The sequence below is a fragment of the Neoarius graeffei genome, chromosome 20 (assembly GCF_027579695.1).
Source record: "Neoarius graeffei isolate fNeoGra1 chromosome 20, fNeoGra1.pri, whole genome shotgun sequence".
NCBI lineage: Eukaryota > Metazoa > Chordata > Actinopteri > Siluriformes > Ariidae > Neoarius > Neoarius graeffei.
This window is the reverse complement of record NC_083588.1, coordinates 29,120,011-29,134,705: the sequence shown is the minus strand read 5'-3', so window position 1 is coordinate 29,134,705 and position 14,695 is coordinate 29,120,011. Positions and strand designations below refer to the sequence as shown.

At 43.1% G+C, this 14,695-nt stretch overlaps 2 protein-coding genes across 2 annotated transcripts; one reads left to right on the top strand and one right to left on the bottom strand.

Moving 5' to 3' along the window:
• The first annotated feature begins 6,546 nt into the window (after positions 1–6,546).
• On the top strand, positions 6,547–10,902 carry tspan10 (tetraspanin 10). Its single transcript, XM_060902569.1, has 3 exons — positions 6,547–7,373; positions 8,243–8,841; positions 8,961–10,902. The coding sequence occupies exons 1-3, from the start codon at positions 7,140–7,142 to the stop codon at positions 9,301–9,303; spliced, it is 1,176 nt and encodes a 391-aa protein (XP_060758552.1). The 5' UTR covers positions 6,547–7,139; the 3' UTR covers positions 9,304–10,902.
• Positions 10,642–12,785, bottom strand: LOC132869229 (retinal cone rhodopsin-sensitive cGMP 3',5'-cyclic phosphodiesterase subunit gamma-like). The gene is made up of 3 exons (XM_060902570.1): positions 12,604–12,785; positions 10,807–10,847; positions 10,642–10,718 (listed from the first exon to the last, which is right to left on the bottom strand). The coding sequence occupies exons 1-3, from the start codon at positions 12,783–12,785 to the stop codon at positions 10,642–10,644; spliced, it is 300 nt and encodes a 99-aa protein (XP_060758553.1).
• Between the last annotated feature and the right edge of the window lie 1,910 nt (positions 12,786–14,695).

The following is a 14,695-nucleotide window of genomic DNA, read 5'->3' as shown; positions in this document are numbered from 1 at the left end:
TTTGTGTTTTTGTTAATTGCCTGTTTGTCCTGATTATCTTCACCTGTGTCCTTAATTAGTTTGTGTATTTATACCCCTGAGTTCAGTCCTCTTGTCACGGAGTCTTTGTGCTGTTATGTTTATCTCCAGTTTCCTCTATACCGGGTTCTTTGTTTTGCACTTTGCTTTTCTTTTGGATTTAGTAGTGACTGTGTTTTGTGGATCTTCTGAGCTTTTGCATTTTTGCCTTTTTCTTTTTGAACTTTTGGATTATACTCTTTGTTTTTGTTTTTTTGTTTTGCCCTGGATTGTATATAGTGTACATAGTATAAATAAACCTTTTGATACTTTTTCTACTTCCGCCTCACGCCTCTGCATTTGAGTCATCCCCCTGGTGGCCTAGTGGGGGTTTGCTGGATCATCACACCAACGAACCAGGTTCGAATCCCAGCAAAACCCTAACACTGAGATAACTTCAGACTGTGGAAGTATGACTATATTGTCTACGTTTAATCTGAATGTTAGTATTAGATCAAGGGTGTGACCACCATTATGGGTCGGTCCTATGACATTCTGCTTAATCCCGACTGAATCTAAGATGGACACAAACGCTGTTTTTAAAGGGTCTTCTGGGTTATCGAAGTGAATATTAAAATCTCCGACAACGAAAGCTTTGTCTTAGGAAATAACCAGATCTGAGATAAAATCTGCAAATTCAGAAAGAAACTCAGAATATGGCCCCAGGGGCCTGTAAATAATAAGCAATGGAATTAACTGGGTAGACTTATTTTTCGAGGCTACATACATTATATGAGTATGAAGAACTTCAAATGTATTAAATTTATAACTAGGTTTGTGTGTTACACCTAGATAATCATTATAAATAACCATAACACCGCCTCCTCTGCCAGTTAGACAAGGCTGGTGTATATAACTATATCCAGGAGGACTCACTTCATTTAATGCTATATATTCATTTGGTTTACCAAAGGGTAGCTGTGAACATCCCCGTGCACACACAACACCTTCACCCCCTGTGCTCCCCCCAATGCCTCGTTTTGCACCAGACTTTGGTGAATTGAGGTCTGATTACAACCAGAATCCACCAAAGCCTGATATGTATCCCCTTGAATACTCACCGGTATGAGATACGCTCTGGCCCGATCGAGGGCGGCCTCTGGCGCGTCATGGATCCGCACCACCGCGCCCACCTCCATCGCCGTGCACTGCTGTTGGAAGTGGCCCGGCTCCCCGCAGTGCCAGCAAACCGGCCCGGGCTTCCTCTCTGCATCGGTGTTCGGGGGCTCACTCACCTGAGGGGGGGGAGAGAAAGACACAGAAGGGAGAAACGGGAGGGCACCGTGGGTGCGGCAGGCCAGCTGGGGTGGGGCCAGCCCCCACCTCTGCGGTGGGGGAATGAGGCGAGGACAGGACACAGGAGGAGGGAGAGAGAGAGAGAGAAGAGAAGACGCCGTCTGCTGTCCTGCCGCCGGAACAGCCGCCAAATGGTCCTCCGCCAGCTCGACTGCCTGATCCAGCAACGCCGGGCGGTGGCACTGGACCCACTCCGCAGTTCCTACTGGCAAGTGAGCGATGAATTGCTCCAGCACCACCTGGTCGATGATCCCCTCGGCGTCGCAGTTGTCGGCCATCAACCACCGCCAGCAGGTGTCCCAGAGCTGCTGGCCGAACACAAACGGCCGGCCGACTTCCTCCAAGCGCAAGGCGCGGAAGCGCTGGCGCTGCTGCTCGGGGGTGCGCCCCAAGCGCTGAAGGACAGCCCGGCGGAGGTCCGCGTAGGCCAGCCAGTGGTCGGCGGGGAGCTGTAGCGCGGCCAGCTTCACCTCTCCCGTCAGCAGGGGGAGGAGGCGTGCCGCGTGCTGCTCCATCAGCCACCCCGAGGCCTCTGCGACTTGCTCAAAGAGCATGATAAAAGCCTCGGGGTCGTCCTGCGGACCCATCTTGGTTAAGGTGAGGGGGGACGGGCCCGCGGTGGGAGCGCTGGTGGACCCCGCCGACATGAGGAGGTTCCGGAACGCCTCCCGATCTTCTTGCTGGGCCAGCACCAGGGCCTCGAAGCGCCGTTCTTGTTCCTTTCGGAGGGTGACTAGCGCCTGGTGCTGGCTTTGCTGGGCCGTGGCAAGGGCGTGGACCAGATCGGCGAACGGGGAGGACTCCATGGGGCTGATCGGCTGCTGTGCTCCACTATGTTCCCGGGTTTCAGCACCACTGTAACGTTCCCTAAGCGTGGGTGGAGCGCAGAGGACGGCAGGACAGAGATCAGGTTCACGACACAGTTTTATTGCCACACTTTTCAGTGATCAATCGCACGAACAGACACACATACAACCAGCGTCTAGTTCAGGGATGAGCGCCTCTGCTCTCGCTCTCCCTCCTTAAGTAGGGCGTGGTCACTGGGAAGACACACACAAATGCAGGTTAATTGATGTAAGGTGTAGTGATTCTGCCACTTACCTTCCCCGACTCTGCCCTCCTGTCACAGACCGGCGCTTGACCACGCCCCTGCTGCCACACATGTTTTTAGTGAGCGGGACTGCAGCTTATCACCTCTCCTGCCCACTCCCGCATTGTGCACTCCCCCTCCCGCCCGCGCCCGCAATGAGCTTTCAAAATTTGTCCTGCGCCGCACTGCTTTGCATCGGGTCCCGCGGGACTCCCGCGGGAGTGCAGGGCTCTAATCAGATCATCAATTAGAATGTTTTACTCCCCTAAATGAAACTGAATTACTTTCATTAATCTTGGCATCAAAAGCCTCAACTTGTGTACGAGATCCCTTACCTACATGTCTATTCAAACAGATAATACCTGAAGTAATTGAACCACTTCTAAAAATAATAAATTCTTCTCTTAGGATTGGCTATGTACCCAAATCCTTTAAACTAGCAGTTATCAAACCCCTGATTAAAAAGTATGACCTTGATCCCTGTCAGCTGTCCAATTATCGGCCAATATCAAACCTCCCCTTTATCTCCAAGATTCTTGAAAAAGCTGTGTTACAGCAGTTATGCTCATATTTACATAGGAATAACATCCATGAAATGTATCAGTCTTCACGTGCAGCAGTAAAAGACCTCGGAGTGATTATTGACCCCAGTCTTTCATTCGAAACTCACATTGATAACATTACCCGGATAGCTTTCTTTCATCTCAGAAATATTGCTAAGATAAGAAATTTAATGTCACTACGTGACGTGGAAAAACTAGTTCATGCTTTCGTTACCTCCAGGTTGGATTATTGTAATGCCTTACTGTCTGGATGTTCCAATAAGTGCATAAACAAGCTCCAGTTAGTTCAAAATGCAGCAGCAAGAGTCCTTACAAGAACTAGAAAATATGACCACATCACCCCTGTCTTATCCACACTGCATTGGCTTCCAATCAAATTTCGTATTGATTTATAAAATACTACTATTGACATTTAAAGCACTGAATGGTCTCGCACCACAGTACCTGAGTGAATTTCTGGTCCTCTATGACCCACCACGCCTACTTAGCTCAAAAGGTGCAGGCTATCTGCTGGTACCTCATATAGTGAAGGCTATATCAGGGGGTAGAGCCTTTTCTTACAAAGCCCCACAGTTATGGAACAGCCTTCCAAGTAATGTTCGGGAATCAGACACAGTCTCAGCATTTAAGTCTAGGCTAAAAACATATCTGTTTAGTCAAGTCTTGTGTTAATGGTGTTTATGAGATAAAGGTGTAGATCTGGAGGGTCCTCAGAGTGTTTTGGTAAACTGGGATGTATGGATGCTGTCAGTCCCCACTTGCTTGCTCACTCGAGTTTGTTGATGGTGTAGTGGCTGGCTGCTTTATGTCCTGGGGCTCCCTCATGCCTGTGTTACCTTCTGGCTCTCCCCTTTTAGTTATGCTGTCATAGTTAGTTGCCGGAGTCCCTGCTTGTACTCAGTGCAATATGTATACTGTTCCTACTTATTCAGGTGACATTGGGCATACCTAACAACCTGTGTTTTCTCTCTCCCCCAAATCTGTCCCTCTGAGTTACATGTTGGTCCTGGGATTGAGATGCTGACCTCTTCTGCTCCTCAGACCTGCCTGATCCAACCTGGTGCCCTGTGTCTGGTTGGAGTCTCATCGCATCGCTCCTGTGGAGGGCGGCCCCATGTGGACAATTGAAAGTCACACCTGGAGGACGCTCTGGATGCTTACAGTAATGCTTTTATGGCTGAGGACTACAGTTGACTTGCTAACTTTAGGACTGCAGTTGTCATGAACAGTTTTGCACTCAAGTTTCCATCAATGAAGAGTTATAACATCAACAAAACTGACTTCATGTTAAAACTGTTAATGTTATAGTCATGTTGTCTGTTGTTGCCCAAATGAGGATGGGTTCCCTTTTGAGTCTGGTTCCTCTCGAGGGTTCTTCCTCATGTCATCTGAGGGAGTTTTTCCTTGCCACCATTGCCACAGGCTTGCTCATTGCGGATAGATAGATTAGGGATAAAATTAGCTCATGTTTTAAGTTGTTCAAATTCTGTAAAGCTGCTTTGCGACAATCTCTATTGTTAAAAGCGCTATACAAATAAACTTGACTTGACTCTTCATTTGCTTCCCCTTATCTCTAATTATTTCATCAGTTGCAGATTTCAGAGGTGCTATCTTGCTCTCTGTTGGTTCAATGTCTCTCTTTATCCCATCATACATTCCATGGATGTTTCCCACGTCAACTGATCTCTGGATACTTTCACAGAGGTTCAGCCAGAAGTCGTTTGCACAGCATCTAGCCACCCGCTGCACTTTGCTTCTGGCTGATCTTAAGGCTTGCAGAGTTGCCTGGCTGGGGGAGTGTTTGTGTTCCAGTAGTGATGTGCATTTTTCTTTGATAAAAGCATTCAGTTCAGTTGAGTGAGCCTCATACCAGTCCTGTGTTTGTTTGTTTTTTTTCCCTGGTTTCTTCCAAAGATGGAAAGTGCCATGTCATGTAATGTCTGTGAGTTGGTTCCATCTCTGCTGGACATTTCCCTTTGGGGACTTTGCAAAAAGGGCATTTTCTTGGGCCTTGGTAAGCTCTTGTCCTATCTCTAGGTTCTTTGTCTTGCTGGTCAGTATCCATATCAGTATATGGATCTTCCCAGGTGGTTTGGAGTGTTGAATTCTCCTTGGTTGGAGCCTAATGGTACAGCAAACTAAGGTGTGATCACTATCACAGTCCACACTGTGATAGGAGCGGATAAGTAACACGTCTCTCAGGTGACAACGTCTTGTAATGAACAGGTCTAGTTGGTGCCATATTTTGGATCGAGGATGACACCAGGATACCTCGTGCTGTGGCTTCGTGTGGAAAAAAGAATTTGTGATGCACAGGTCATCTCCTCTCATCTCATTATCTCTAGCCGCTTTATCCTTCTACAGGGTCACAGGCAAGCTGGAGCCTATCCCAGCTGACTACGGGCGAAAGGCGGGGTACACCCTGGACAAGTCGCCAGGTCATCACAGGGCTGACACATAGACACAGACAACCATTCACACTCACATTCACACCTACGGTCAATTTAGAGTCACCAGTTAACCTAACCTGCATGTCTTTGGACTGTGGGGGAAACCGGAGCACCTGGAGGAAACCCACGCAGACACGAGGAGAACATGCAAACTCCGCACAGAAAGGCCCTCGCCGGCCACGGGGCTCGAACCCGGACCTTCTTGCTGTGAGGCGACAGCGCTAACCACTACACCACCGTGCCACGCTGCCTGAAGTTGATTGTAGAATTCATCCTTCTCCTCTTGTGATGAGTACAGGGTTGGGGCATACACACTGAATATGTTCACAGGCCCATTGTTAGTGAGAAGTCATAAGGCAAGAATTTTCTCTGTACCTTTCTCTGCTGGCTCAATGGCTCCCAGTAGTGAGTTCTTGACAGCAAACCCAATGCCATGCACTCTGGGTTCTTGTAGGCCTTTTCCCTGCCAGAAGAAGGTGTAATCCTTTTTGCGCAGAGTGCCTGAGTCTGCTCAGCGAAGGTCAGGAGTGAGTACTATTAAATGCAGATTGTTTTCATCACACATTAGGAGAGCTGACAGCTATGAATTGAAATGCGAAAGGCCAGAAATATGATCCAATAATAAAGAATTGAATAAAGTAAAAAATGTTGTCTATTTATACCAAATCACTGTTTAATGCTCGATCTGGATTGGTCAGAAGGTTTTTGATTCATGTTCTGTAACAGCAGCTCTGACACTACTTACAGCTGTATGATTTCTATTTATGTGCTCATTCTAATATATTATTGTTTCTATAGTAACAGCTGACACGGGCACTTGTCTGTCAGGCGCTCCACATAAACTGATTAAAAACATTATACTTGTTGATTTAGTGAAGCTTTCTGTTAGGAGATGCATGTTTATGATAGTGGCTCGTTGTGGTCTATTACTTATACTACCTTACAGAATAGTTTGCTTACATTCATATTATCATATACAGTCATATTTTATGGTGTTTTATACAATGATAGCTGGGATTTTGATTTAGCTTTTTCTCTCATAACCACATTTACCATGCATGGAACTGTAACATAAAGAATCATTTAATTGATTCTAGCTTGTGGTTTTCTTTTTGACTGTGTGAATATCTACTGCATGTTTTGTATCAGAGCTGCAGTTTATTCTACAGCACACTGAAGAGCGAGAAACTTTTTGGAAAAGAATTCTAGTTCCCCGGATTCTTCTCGATTTCACAGGTGACAGATTTACTGATGCAGCTTTGTAGTTTAATGTTATCTGAAATATTACTGTCTGCAGCTGCCAATATAAGTTGTCAAGTTGGATCTGGAGTTGAGAAACAGGGATGAAATGTAGAAGCCTCCTTCTGTTACTTGACATATTTAAAGGATTATTAGATTATTTTTAAAATGTGTTTTGGCATCCTTCAAATCCCACTGTCTGTATGGCCAAGTTTTTTGTGGTTTTCACTGTATCTCCAGGCATTCACTCGAACATAACTGGTAACATCATGCTGTCATAATCCTTTTCTCAAAAGAGCTTTCTGTGCTCTATTGAGCTCTATTGAATATCGAATCGCCCAAGTTATGTATCAGCAGCTCCATGACTGAGCAAAGAATTAACATCTCATTCATACACATGCGCTTTCTCTAATCCCAGCACTGTGACTCTCACATGATGCAGGAATGATCAAGATCTCAGCTATGCTATTTTACACTGCTGCTCTCTCACAAGCACTCTCTTCATCTCTGTGGAGTTTTTCTCCTTCACACTTCTTTAATATTGACCAGCATGCAAGTCAGCACAGAGGGTCCCATATCAGCAAGATGAGCTCCTTTTGGGTTTTGAGGAAGATTCCTTTTTTCTGGAAGCGAACATCAAAAATACAAGATGACGTGACCAGACCACTCATATCAAAGGTAACATTTTATCAGTCACTTTCTACCTCAGTTAGGTTTACCAGTACAGCTTAAAGCTCACATTTGGTCCCATTAGGATCAACAGATGTTCCACTGATAGTTTTTTAAAAATTTAAATTTTTTAATTGTGTTTGAAGCAAAACAATTGGAAAATATGTCATAAAATATCCAATACATCTTTATTTCATGTGTGTGTTTTGTGTATGCACAATTGTGTGACCATTTTAGTGCAAATAAGAGTTGGTAATATGAGCAAAATCATCTTCTTGTTTCCTGTTTTCAGTAAGTCATTTATTACTATTTATATTTTGAATTGTTCAGAATGGACCTATTAGCACTGTCGCCTCACAGCAAGAAGGTCCTGGGTTCGAGCCCAGCGGCCGACGAGGGCCTTTCTGTGTGGAGTTTGCATGTTCTCCCCATGTCTGCGTGGGTTTCCTCTGGGTGCTCTGGTTTCCCCCACAGTCCAAAGACATGCAGGGTAGGCTAATTGGTGGCTCTAAATTGACCATGAGTGTGAATGGTTGTTTGTCTCTATGTGTCAGCCCTGTGGTGACTTGTCCAGGGTGTACCCTGCCCCTTGCCCATAGTCAGCTGGGATAGGCTCCAGCTTACCTGTGACCCTGCACAGGATAAGCGGCTACAGATAATGGATGGATGGACCTGAACGTGATCTCTGTTATATTAATGTGTTTTTTTCCCCCGTAGCTTAAAAAAAAAAAAACTTTTAAAATGGATCATTTGGATGGATCATGAAGGTTAATCTTAAATGATCTTTGTCATGTTTGAGAGTCTATGATGAATTGAATGAAGGACAGAGTCCAAACATTTCATTATGTAAGATTTTACAATCATTACATCTCCTATAGGTAACCACTAGGAATGGCATTCAATACCTGTCTGCAGATATCAGCACAGAGATCCAAACTGATTCAAACCCTGACGAGGAAACCAAACTGTCATCCTGGACCTCTCTTTGTTTACGGACCCACAATTCCTCTGATCTGACTGACTTTCTGCTGAAATATGTGCTCTTCATTAGCAACCTACTCTTCTCTATGCTGGGCCTGGCCACCTTAGGACTTAGTTTCTGGGGTCTCGTGAACAAGGAGTCTTTTGCTCAGGAGAAGCTTGATGGCCTTGGGACTGATCCCATGCTGCTTTTCATTCTTCTGGGTTTGCTGCTTTCAGTGCTCTGTCTGACAGGCTGTGTGGGAGCAGTGAGGGAGAATCAATGCTTGCTGCGTACCTTCTCTGCAATGCTGCTTGTTCTTGTAGCCACTCAGGTCCTGGTGGCCATCATGGCCTACAGCCTGCAGGGCTGGATTACTGAGCTGCTGCGCTCAGCCATGCTGACAGCCATGACACGTTACCAGGATGACCTTGACCTGAGGTTTATTACAGATGAGATCCAGATCGGTCTGCAGTGCTGTGGGGTGGATAACTATCGAGACTGGGAAGTGAATCAGTGAGTACATAGTTTAACTACATTTGCTGCTGTTTGACTAGAATGATCAGAATTAAACCTCTGATCTAAATGCCACACACCACCTCGCTCTTTGAAGGTTATGACCCTTTCTGTTACAGGTATTTTAATTGCTCATCTCCAAGTATGCAGGCATGCGGAGTACCTCCGTCATGCTGCATGGATCCACTGGAGAACAGTACAGTGTGGAACTCACAGTGTGGCCTTGGGGCACAGCAGCTGGATGAGTTTTCTGCTCAGAATGTGATTTTCCTGGGCGGCTGCATTGGCAGTGTTTCACACTGGATCAACCTGCATTCTGAGCTTATTGGTATGGTATCAGCTGCCCTGCTAGGAGTCCAGATCCTCACACTGATCACTACTACATGCTTGCTCAACAGGATCCAATGGAACAAAACACAAGCAGAAAAGTGTGAAGAAAAACATGATTTTAATGATGAATAAAGAAACGTCACTGTCATTGAGAAATAAGGTACAAAATACTAGCAGGTTAGCTGTATCACTATGCTGTATATTAACTCCTATTTATCATATTCTGGATATGGTTTATCATTTCTCCCCATCATGTTTCCTGTCCTATTTTATTCATTTTCACTTGTGGTTCAATCAGCAAGGACAAATCTTTCATTCCAAAAACCTGCAGCAATTGAATTGGTTAGTAGTACAGCCCTCTTTTTTTTTTTTTTTTAGCTTCATCCATTTAATGTTACAGAAAGAAAGGTACATGTATAGGCTTCCATGAAAAATATAAAATAAGCTTTATTTAGTGCTCAAGTCATCCCCATGCTGCTAATGATTGTGGGTCTTGCTTGTCCTCAAGTGCAGAAGCATCATAAGGCCAGTAAACACAACAACCACAGCACTAAAGTGATTTTAGATAAAACACATACGACTGCTTGAAGACATGAAAATTTCAAAACATTTACTTTGCAGAAAGGATTTCTGCTTAATCAAATTCAATCAGGACTGTAACATTTAAAAAAAAAAAAAAAAGACAGTTTCCCCTACTGAGAGAACTGCTCCTTTAAACAAGAGTGGCACATGGGACTCACATTATGATAATAATGGTCAAATACAAAGAAATACTGTAATTAAAATATGTAAGCATAATTTATTTCCATCACAAATATTTTGTTGCATTCAGAATCTCAAGAACTACTCAAAGAAAACTTGAACGTAAGCAGAAATACTGTAGTTTGGTGTATTGTCCAATGAAAGTGTACCAAAAAAAAGCTGAATTTTTTTTTGTACTGAAATGAAGCCTAGGTAAAGTAAAATTACAATAATGTATATGTGTAATGCTTACTCACTTTTGATATTGAAATTATACTGTATGTGGGAGACACTTTTTTGTTTTTTTTTAATTACCCTTACCCTGTACACACACAACGTTTAACATTTATGAACTTACCAAGATAACACTTGCAGAATAAATCCACTAGAGTTAAAGTTTAGAATCAGTCAGTGCAATAAACATACTCTGAATAAATATTTAAAGACAGTGCTTACTTGAGCACTCTCTAAAGCAATTCCTCAGGCGTTCTTTGGAAAATGAAGCATCCTTGGCTTGTTCTACATGGAACCTTGTTTGATAGGCAAACACTGTGTTGTATAATTCTGCAAAGTAGCTGAAACAGTTTTCCTAGATGGATACATTTTTAAAGTTCTCGATTTATTTTAGTGTGTGCACATGGACTACATGGCTATTCACCCTGACTACTTTCACCATGATATATCTTTCTAGTATATCACGAATATATAGTACAGGCAAGTATTCTTTTCTCAGATGATGCCATACTGAGATAATTCATGCAGCTCCAGATGACTGAATGCTTCCCAGGGACAAATCACAGTGATATCTGAAAACGAGAACAACATCTGTATGAGACTTTCAGGTCTGTTATCCTCTTTACAGAGTTAAAAATTAGGCTTTTATGTAATGCCTACCAGTCCCCAAACCTTCCATTCCAGGAATTTCATCACCAAATCTATAAATAAGTGTACAGAGAGAGAGAGAGAACACAATGCATTTTCAGTGACTTTATTGAATTTGAATTTATGCTAAAAGTGCTTAGAAGATATGTGTTTTTACTGTACTTTGTTTTTTCCTTTAATTTGTCATATACAGTGGTGCTTGAAAGTTTGTGAACCCTTTAGAATTTTCTATATTTCTGCATAAATATGACCAAAAACATCATCAGATTTTCACACAAGTCCTAAAAGTAGATAAAGAGAACCCTGTTAAACAAATGAGACAAAATATTATACTTGGTCATTTATTTATTTGAGGAAAATGATCCAATATTACATATCTGTGAGTGGCAAAAGTATGTGAACCTTTGCTTTCAGTATCTGGTGTGACCCCCTTGTGCAGCAATAACTGCAACTAAATGTTTGCGGTGACTGTTGATCAGTCCTGCACACCGGCTTGGAGGAATTTTAGCCCATTCCTCCATACAGAACAGCTTCAACTCTGGGATGTTGGTGGGTTTCCTCACATGAGCTGCTCGCTTCAGGTCCTTCCAAAACATTTCGATTGGATTAAGGTCAGGACTTTGACTTGGCCATTCCAAAACATTAACTTTATTCTTCTTTAACCATTTTTGGTAGGAGGACTTGTGTGCTTAGGGTCATTGTCTTGCTGCATGACCCATCTTCTCTTGAGATTCAGTTCATGGACAGATGTCCTGACATTTTCCTTTAGAATTCGCTGGTATAATTCAGAATTCATTGTTCCATCAATGATGGCAAGCCGTCCTGGCCCAGATGCAGCAAAACAGGCCCAAACCATGATACTACCACCACCATGTGACCATTTGTGACCTCCATTTGTGACCACCATTTGTGACCTCGCCAACTATTACACGCCTTGCTCTTGGAGTGATCTTTGTTGGTTGACCACTCCTGGGGAGGGTAACAATGGTCTTGAATTTCCTCCATTTGTACACAATCTGTCTGACTGTGGATTGGTGGAGTCCAAACTCTTTAGAGATGGTTTTGTAACCTTTTCCAGCCTGATGAGCATCAACAATGCTTTTTCTGAGGTCCTCAGAAATCTCCTTTGTTCATGCCATGATACACTTCCACAAACATGTGTTGTGAAGATCAGACTTTGATAGATCTCTGTTCTTTAAATAAAACAGGGTGCCCACTCACACCTGATTGTCATCCCATTGATTGAAAACACCTGACTCTAATTTCACCTTCAAATTAACTGCTATTCCTAGAGGTTCACATACTTTTGCCACTCACAGATATGTAATATTGGATCATTTTCCTCAATAAATAAATGACCAAGTATAATATTTTTGTCTCATTTGTTTAACTGGGTTCTCTTTATCTACTTTTAGCACTTGTGTGAAAATCTGATGATGTTTTAGGTCATATTTTTGCAGAGATATAGAAAATTCTAAAGGGTTCACAAACTTTCAAGCACCACTGTATATCTCCATCTCAAGGATTATCAGCATCACAAGCAACAGTTATTACTCACACAAACCGCTTCAAAAGCATTGGGAGGTTCCTGTTGATATGTATCATATTACTCAAAATTACTTACATACTGTATAATCTGTGGAATATACATTTGATTTGTGAATAATGTGTCCAATTGAAATGAAAAATCCGCCCAAGCAAATAAAGTACAAAAAATTAAAAAGAACAGAATGTATCAGTTAGAGTTACAAATTGAACATTCCACAAAATCCACATATTAAAAAGCATTAGAAAGTAATAATAATTTACCCGATGACTCCTCTTTTGGGTGGTTTGCTTTTGAACTGCCGGGTGGATCTCTGTTTGAAACGCGGTAGGCCCTTGTGTGGAGATCCAGGCCTTGTGGCTCGATTTGCCATCTTGCTGCCAGCTTTGTGTTCAGACTTGGACATGTCTACATTCGTGAATTCAGGCTCTGGTTGTAGGCTCATGGATGAAGGTGATGGATACAGAGTGGACAGTCTGCATGCAAAGATGTGAATGGATTAGAGTAAGGAGATAAGGCCAAGGTCGGATTGGGAATGACTTATACGACACGGAACGTGGTGCATAATATAATCACTGTGAGCCCATGGTACATATATTTGACTAATATAAAAGTTTGGTGAAGTTTTAAATCCATTTCAGATTTGTTAAAGAGTTTACACTCACCGGCCACTTTATTAGGAACACCCATACACCTGCTGTTTTATGCAGTTATCTAATCAGCCAACACAATGCATAAAATCATGCAGATACAAATAAATCAAGAGCTTCAGTTAATGTTCATTTCAAACATCAGAATGGGAATATTTGTGATCTCTGTGACTTTCACTGTGGCATGGGTGTTGGTGCCAGATGAACTGATTTGAGTATTTCAGAAACTACTGATCTCCTGCAGTTTTCATACACAGCAGTCTCTAGAGTTTACACAGAATGGTGCAAAAAAAAAAACACTGAGTGAGTGACAGTTCTGTGGGTGGAAACGTCTTGTTGATAAGAGAGGTCCAAGGAAAATGGCCAGATTGGTTCAAGCTGCCAGGAAGGATATACAGTGGGGCAAAAAAGTATTTAGTCAGTCACCAATCGTGCAAGTTCTCCCACTTAAAAAGATGAGAGAGGCCTGTAATTTTCATCATAGGTATACCTCAACTATGAGAGACAAAATAAGAAAAAAAAATCCAGAAAAATCACATTGTCTGATTTTTAAAGAATTTATTTGCAAATTATGGTGGAAAATAAGTATTTGGTCAATAACAAAAGTTCATCTCAATACTTTGTTATATACCCTTTGTTGGTAATGACAGAGGTCAAACGTTTTCTGTAAGTCTTCACAAGGTTTTCACACACTGTTGCTGGTATTTTGGCCCATTCCTCCATGCAGATCTCCTCTAGAGCAGTGATGTTTTGGGGCTGTCGCTGGGCAACACAGACTTTCAACTCCCTCCAAAGATTTTCTATGGGGTTGAGATCTGGAGACTGGCTAGGCCACTCCAGGACCTTAAAATGCTTCTTATGAAGCCACCCCTTCGTTGCCCGGGCGGTGTGTTTGGGATCATTGTCATGCTGAAAGACCCAGCCATGTTTCATCTTCAATGCCCTTGCTGGTGGAAGGAGGTTTTCACTCAAAATCTCACGATACATGGCCCCATTCATTCTTTCCTTTACACGGATCAGTCATCCTGGTCCCTTTGCAGAAAAATAGCCCCAAAGCATGATGTTTCCACCCCCATGCTTCACAGTAGGGATGGTGTTCTTTGGATGCAACTCAGCATTCTTTCTCCTCCAAACACAAGTTGAGTTTTTACCAAAAAGTTCTATTTTGGTTTCATCTGACCATATGACATTCTCCCAATCCTCTTCTGGATCATCCAAATGCTCTCTAGCAAACTTCAGATGGGCCTGGACATGTACTGGCTTAAGCAGGTGGACACGTCTGGCACTGCAGGATTTGAGTCCCTGGTGGCGTAGTGTGTTACTGACGGTAGCCTTTGTTACTTTGGTCCCAGCTCTCTGCAGGTCATTCACTAGGTCCCCCCATGTGGTTCTAGGATTTTTGCTCACCATTCTTGTGATCATTTTGACCCCACGGGGTGAGATCTTGCGTGGAGCCCCAGATCGAGGGAGATTATCAGTGGTCTTGTATGTCTTCCATTTTCTAATAATTGCTCCCACAGTTGATTTCTTCACACCAAGCTGCTTACATATTGCAGATTCAGTCTTCCCAGCCTGGTGCAGGTCTACAATTTTGTTTCTGGTGTCCTTTGACAGCTCTTTGGTCTTAGCCATAGTGGAGTTTGGAGTGTGACTGTTTGAGGTTGTGGACAGGTGTCTTTTATACTGATAACGAGTTCAAACGGGT